General features: G+C 36.0%; 1 protein-coding gene across 2 annotated transcripts in view; it reads right to left on the bottom strand.

Annotated features, from left to right (window-relative positions):
* Positions 1-6,400, bottom strand: part of LOC106870739 (DNA-directed RNA polymerase III subunit RPC1) — a 212,730-nt gene that overhangs the window by 178,757 nt on the left and 27,573 nt on the right. Inside the window, exons 2-3 of one of the 2 annotated variants that reach the window (XM_052969556.1) lie at positions 1,887-2,022; positions 238-387 (exon numbers count right to left, since the gene is read on the bottom strand). In XM_052969556.1, the coding sequence (XP_052825516.1) occupies positions 238-387; positions 1,887-2,022 (286 nt within the window). The remainder of the gene's footprint in view (positions 1-237; positions 388-1,886; positions 2,023-6,400) is intronic. The other variant, XM_052969557.1, reaches the window with a different exon arrangement.

The following is a 6,400-nucleotide window of genomic DNA, read 5'->3' as shown; positions in this document are numbered from 1 at the left end:
ATCAAATTTTAATTCATATTTGAATATCAATTTCAGACTCTCTCCACCAGCAATGTGATGTTTAAAATATGTAGTTATAAATTTGAACTTTCAAAAAAATAAAATAAAAATATAATTTGAACATATATTTCCATTTCGGCTTTTTCGATATCAAAAAAATTCTTTTGTTAAAATATAAACCTTTAAAATTTACAATCAATCAGTGGAGACTAATAAAGGAAAATAAAATATACTTACTTTACAAATCATCTGTAAAATAGTGATGATGGATCTAAAGTATCCAATATGAAAGACAGGGAGTTCCAAATCAATGTAACCAAAGTGACCTGTGCAATCAGCCAAACATTTTCCACATGTCTCGCAGTTGCTGTCTCGCTCACTGGTACCCTAAGATTAATATAAATTATTTGTTATTTTTTCTTTAAAACACCAACTTTACAACAATCACAACTCAAAGAATAGTCACAAGTAATTCTCAATCACTTCAATACCATTTCAATATTGATTCTGAAGAAAAGGTGGAAACTTAATAAAATGGAGAAACCACAGTCTAAAAGGTTGTCCACAGAGTGAAGCAGATCTAAGACCAGTCTTTAGCCATATGGGACCAGTTCTATGAGACACAGCAAATTGCCAAAGGCCTCAATCACTTGCCATTGCCACCACGATAATCAACATCCAAAGATCATGTTTCACCACCTCATCCCATGTCTTCCTAGGTCTACCTCTTCAACAGGTTCCCTCCACAGTTGGAGATCAGCACTTCTTTATGCAGTTGTCCTCATCCATACGCATCACAATAGGTAATGTAAAGTATACCCAGATGAGATTTGCAGTGATAGGGCTTGGCTGCGGTTTCATGTTGTGAAGCAGATGGGAGATGAATTTCATCCAAGGAAAAATGCCTTTTTATTGTTAATACACCCAGAAAATTTGTTACTTATGTCTAACAAGTAGGTAAACTTATTTAATGTACAAAAGTATCCTGCCAGAAAATACAGTGTGATGTCTTCACTTGATTTGAGTTCATAATTATTGTATCTATTCGGCTGTTATGCTTTTGTACTGTATATGATGAGCTGGTGTAGAATATCCATTCTATTGCAAACTCATGAAACACGCATCAAAGTGGAGATTACGCGCGTGCGCGCACACACACACACACATACACATACAAATACATACATACACACACACACAAGCTCATACACAAATACATATATCAAAACAGTCTTATTTAGGTGCAGACATGGTTGTGTGGCAAGAAGTTTGCTTTCCAATCACATGGCTCTGGGTTCAATCCTATTGCATGGTACCTTGGACATGTATCTCCTGCTATAGCTTTGGGCCAAAATAAGCCCAAGGCTATAGTAGAGGCTACAGTAGTGGATTTAGTAGACAGAAACTGAAAGAAGCCCATCATATACGCAAGCATGTGTGTGTTTGTCTCCCCACCCACCACTTAACAACCAGTGTTGGTGTGTTTACATCCCCATAACTTAGTAGTTCAGCAAAAGTGACTGATAGAATAAGTACCAGTACTTTAAAAATAAGTACTGGGTTGATTCATTCAACTAAAATTCCTCAAGGTGGCGCCCCAGTATGGCCACAGTCTAGTGGCTGAAACAAGTAAAAGATAAAAGATACATACACAAACACACACTCAAATTTAAAAAGAACAAAATCAAGTTGATAGAGATCCCCTACCGTTGCAGTAATCAACATTTAGAAACGTGTAAAAGTACCAATATATAATAGTGGAATTACACAAAATGATGTATAGATACAGTGTTTATTTTATAACGTTTATTTTTTGGCTGACCAAATTTAAATATTTCATTATTCAATTGCTTAAGTGGGAAAAGAAAAATTAAGTTTCCATTTACCATTCTGTGATCCAAGACACCATGAACAACAGGTTTACGAATGGCTCCTTGGATATACAAATCTTTGCTAACAACGTGAATGTGAGAGGCTTGTTGCATCTGGTTTTTACTCATCAGGCCGAATGTTACATGGCTACTACAATAGAGGGAAAAAAATAAAAACTTTTCAGTAGTAATAGTAGTAGTAGTTGCTGTTGTTTTTAAATTTTGACACAAGGCCAGTAATTTTAAGAGAAGTGGGTTTAGTCAATTTCATCAACCACAATACTTGACTGGTACTTTATTTTATTGATCCTAAGAGGCTGAAAGGTAAAGTTGACCTTGGTAGTATTTGAACTCAGAACATAAAGCTGGAAGAAATGCTGCTAAGCCTTTTGTTCAACACACTAATGATTCTGCCAGCTAGCCTCTTTCTAATTTTTGCACAAAACCAGCAATTTTAAGGGATGGGGTTAGTCAACTACAGTAAGCCCAGTACTTGATTGGTACTTAATTTGAACAACCTCAAAAGGGTGAATGATAAAATTGACCAAAGTATGAATTGAACAAAGAACTTAAAGAGTCAGAAATGCCACTAAGCATTTTGTCCAACCCACAAATGATCTACCAGTTTGCAGTCGTAATAATAATAAGGGAAATGATGATGGAAGATGATGATGATGATGAACTCTAACACAGACAGAAGGTGACAAATTTAGAGAAAGGGGTACAATGTATTAAATCAACCAAGCACTTGACCAGTACCTAATTAATCAATAACAGAAGGGTGAAAAATAAAGTCTACTCCAGAGAGATTTGAATTCAGAACATAAAAGAGATGCAACAAAATAATATTAAGCCTTTATCTGCCACTTTATTGATCCTGTTGATCAAATAATAATAATAATAATAATAATAATAATAATAATAATAATAATAGAGGTTTCTAATACAGGCAGGATGCCACAAAATTTTATGGACAGTGAGGTACAGTAGAAAACAAACCCAGTACTTAACTAGCAATTTATGTATCAAATTTGGAAGAATGGAAAAAAATCTTGACCATAACCCTTTCATTACTATATTTATTTTGAGATGTTCTGTGTTTCTTTCAATTACTTTAAATATAACAAAGAATTTAGTAAAATTACTTAGTTATCATTAAGCTAGTGTTAGGAACATGAATTGTGACAAAGGTTTGGTCGAAGATTTTAATTTAGAACTTTTGAAAACAAGACATTTGTACTTTGAGCCAGTTTCAGCAGGTTGGTAACGAAAGGGTTAAGAGGTTTTGAATTCAAAACATAAAGAAACGCCACCCAAAATATTGCAAAACCCTTTCATCTGTCACTGTCATTTCTACCAGTCCAATAATTTCTTACAATGGCTAAAGACCACAAATTTGTAAAAGACGGGATTAATAAAATTGAAATCACTGCAGTATATAACCTGTGTCAATAAAGCGCCTATGTGGTTGCTCAACCTGCTGGAAATAGCAGATATATTATCTCAAATTACTCTTTGCTATTAAAAAGAAAATAAAACATATAAGATAATGGTGTCCAAAATAAGCCTTAAAAGAATAGTTAAGGCAAGAATACCTTTGGTCAGAGATCTGTTCAATCAGAACAACAAACAAATGTAGACTTTGGTTCAAAACCATGTGGTCACTATTCCTGAAACTTGAAGTCATTGTGCTTCTCATTGATAAAAAATAATAATAATGATGATGATTTTAATTTAGGTACAAAGTCAGAAATTTTGAGTGGGAGGGAGGAAGTAATCAACACCATTTGACCCCAATACTTGATTAATAGTTTATTTTATCAAGCCTGAAGGGATGAAAAGCAAGGTTGACTTTGGTGGGATTTGAACTCGGAACATAAAGAGCCTGAATGAATACCAAAAAGCATTTTATTCCAACACACTAACAATTCTGCCAGCTCGCCACCTTGTTGCTTATGACAATGACAATAATATCAATGGTTTCTAATTTAGGCACCAAACCATTAATTTTGAGGAGAGGAAATTAAGTCAATACCATCAACCCCAGTCCTTGATTGGTACTTTATTTTATCAAATCTAAAAGGATAAAAGGCAAAGTTGACTTTAGGTGGATTTGAACTCAAAATGTAAAATTTCAGAAGAGATACTGCAAAACATTTTGTCCAATGCTCTAATGATCTTGTCAGCTTACTTTGTTCTTCATGATGATGATGATGAAGATGATGATATTAGCCAATAAATAAATTATTAAAAGAGGAGTAAGGGATTATAAGTGATTGCATGAAATCAGTATATTATCATTGGTTCTTATTTTGACAACTCAAGAAGGTTAAAAGGTATGTAAGGCAAGTTCAATCTTGACAAGATTTGAAATCAGAATTAAGAGTGGCAAGAGTGAAAACTGGAATACATTTAGTCTGATGTTCTACTGATTTGGTTATGGTATTAGATTATATCATATTGTTATTTTATATTTATCATCAGTATTTTCAGAGTAGACTGATACATACATCGCAAGAAAAGTAGATACATAGATTGAAAGAAAAGTAGATACACAGATCAACAGAAAAGTTGATACATAGATACATAGACACATTGTTAAATCAAAGACAAATAACTACAGCAAATATTGAATGTCACTTTCACTTTTCATTACTACACAAGGATAAAATTAACTCGCAAGTGGCTGAGTACGCCACAGACATGCATACCATTAATGTAGTTGTCAGGGAGATTCAGCCTCACACAGAATATGATAAAAGCTGGTCCTTTTCAATTATAGCTACAACTCATTTTTGCCAGCTGATTGGACTGGAACAAGATAAACCTTCAAGTGGTTGGAAGAAAACCCCAAAAGATCCTATATAGGTGCAGGAAAATCTTTTTAGTCGTTAGGGTCACTATGGGTGTTAATCCAGTCCTAACAGTGGCATTTGTGGGTCTCAGATCTGGAGGCCAAGGCCCCAGATAAACACTGATGCACAGGCTGTTGTCAAGGGCAAAATCACTACACAACAGAATAGCAACTATTTCGTCTTAGCTTTCACTGCTTATACTAAACACATGATATTTTTGCCTTACGATATGGAACATTTCCTTTTCTTTCACTCTTTTTGAAAGATGGCACTCCATCAGTTACGACGATGAGGTTCCTGTTTATCTGATCAACAGAACAGTCTGCTCGTAAATTTAATGAGCAAGAGGATGAGTACTCTACAGACATGCACATCATAACATAGTTCTCAGGGAGATTCAACCTTACACAGAATGTGACAAGGCTGGCTCCTCTGAATTACAGCTACAACTCATTTTTGCCAGCTGAGTGGACTGCAACAAGGTGAAGTAGAGTACCTTGCTCAAGAACACAGCGTACCACCAGGAATCATACTCATGACTTTTCGATTGTGGGCTGAATATCCCTAATCAGTGAGCCATGCACTCTTAACCATAGAGAAAAAGAGTGAAGCGATAGAGACAGAGATAGAAAAGCATCAGTCATTTAAAATGACAATTAGACTGAAATACGATTGATCCTTCTTTACTTTACATTGGTTGTACTGGAAATTCATTCAAGAAATGCTTTTCTAACCATAGATCCTCCTTCAGAGTCCAGGAAAGGAGATACATAACATTGCTGGCCAGCCACGTTTGGCAGCTAAAAGACAACAGAGTTCCACACTCGACCTCATGGAAAATCCTTGCAAACACAGGCCTCTACATAGTCAAATACATGAGAATTCTAAAAGACTCACTCAAACCAGGAACTATACTTAACTCCAGAACAGAGATTTTTGGGCCATGTTTGTACTTTAGGAGATTTCTGCTGGCATATTGGGAACTGCTGGAAGTTGATAGCTAATGGGTTGGAGAGATAATTCCCTATCGTTTACCCTCATAGCTGAATGATGGCGGTACACCTAGAAATCGATAGCCATTGGCACAGGGGGAGAATCCCCTTGTTTACATTCTCCTTCCTACTGAGACTTTTCCCTTCCATATTTTAAACAGAACTTGGAGTCTGACGATACGCCATAAAGTTATACTCAATGTGGACGGCAAACCCAAGGTAACCCCATAAACCGTCCTTCACCAGGAAAAAAGAAAAATATTTATTCTCTTGCTTGTTTCAGTCAATTGACTGTGGCCATGCTGCAGCTACACCTTTATTCGAGCAAGTTGACCCCAAGACATATTCTTTGTAAGCCTAGTACTTATTCTATCAACTCTTTTGCCGAACTGCTAAGTTACGGCGGTGTAAACACACTACCCTCGGTTGCCAAGCAATGGTGGGGGGAGGGACAAACACAGACACAGAAACAAATACACACACACATACATACATACATACATACATACATACATACATACATATATATATATCATCATCATCATCATCATCGTTTAACGTCCGCTTTCCATGCTAGCATGGGTTGGACGATTTGACTGAGGACTGGTGAAACCGGATGGCAACACCAGGCTCCAGTCTGATTTGGCAGAGTTTCTACAGCTGGATGCCCTTCCTAACGCCA

This window comes from Octopus bimaculoides, chromosome 7 (genome assembly GCF_001194135.2).
Source record: "Octopus bimaculoides isolate UCB-OBI-ISO-001 chromosome 7, ASM119413v2, whole genome shotgun sequence".
Classification (NCBI taxonomy): domain Eukaryota; kingdom Metazoa; phylum Mollusca; class Cephalopoda; order Octopoda; family Octopodidae; genus Octopus; species Octopus bimaculoides.
The sequence above is the reverse complement of the archived record's forward strand: the minus strand, read 5'-3'. Positions and strand labels throughout refer to the sequence as shown.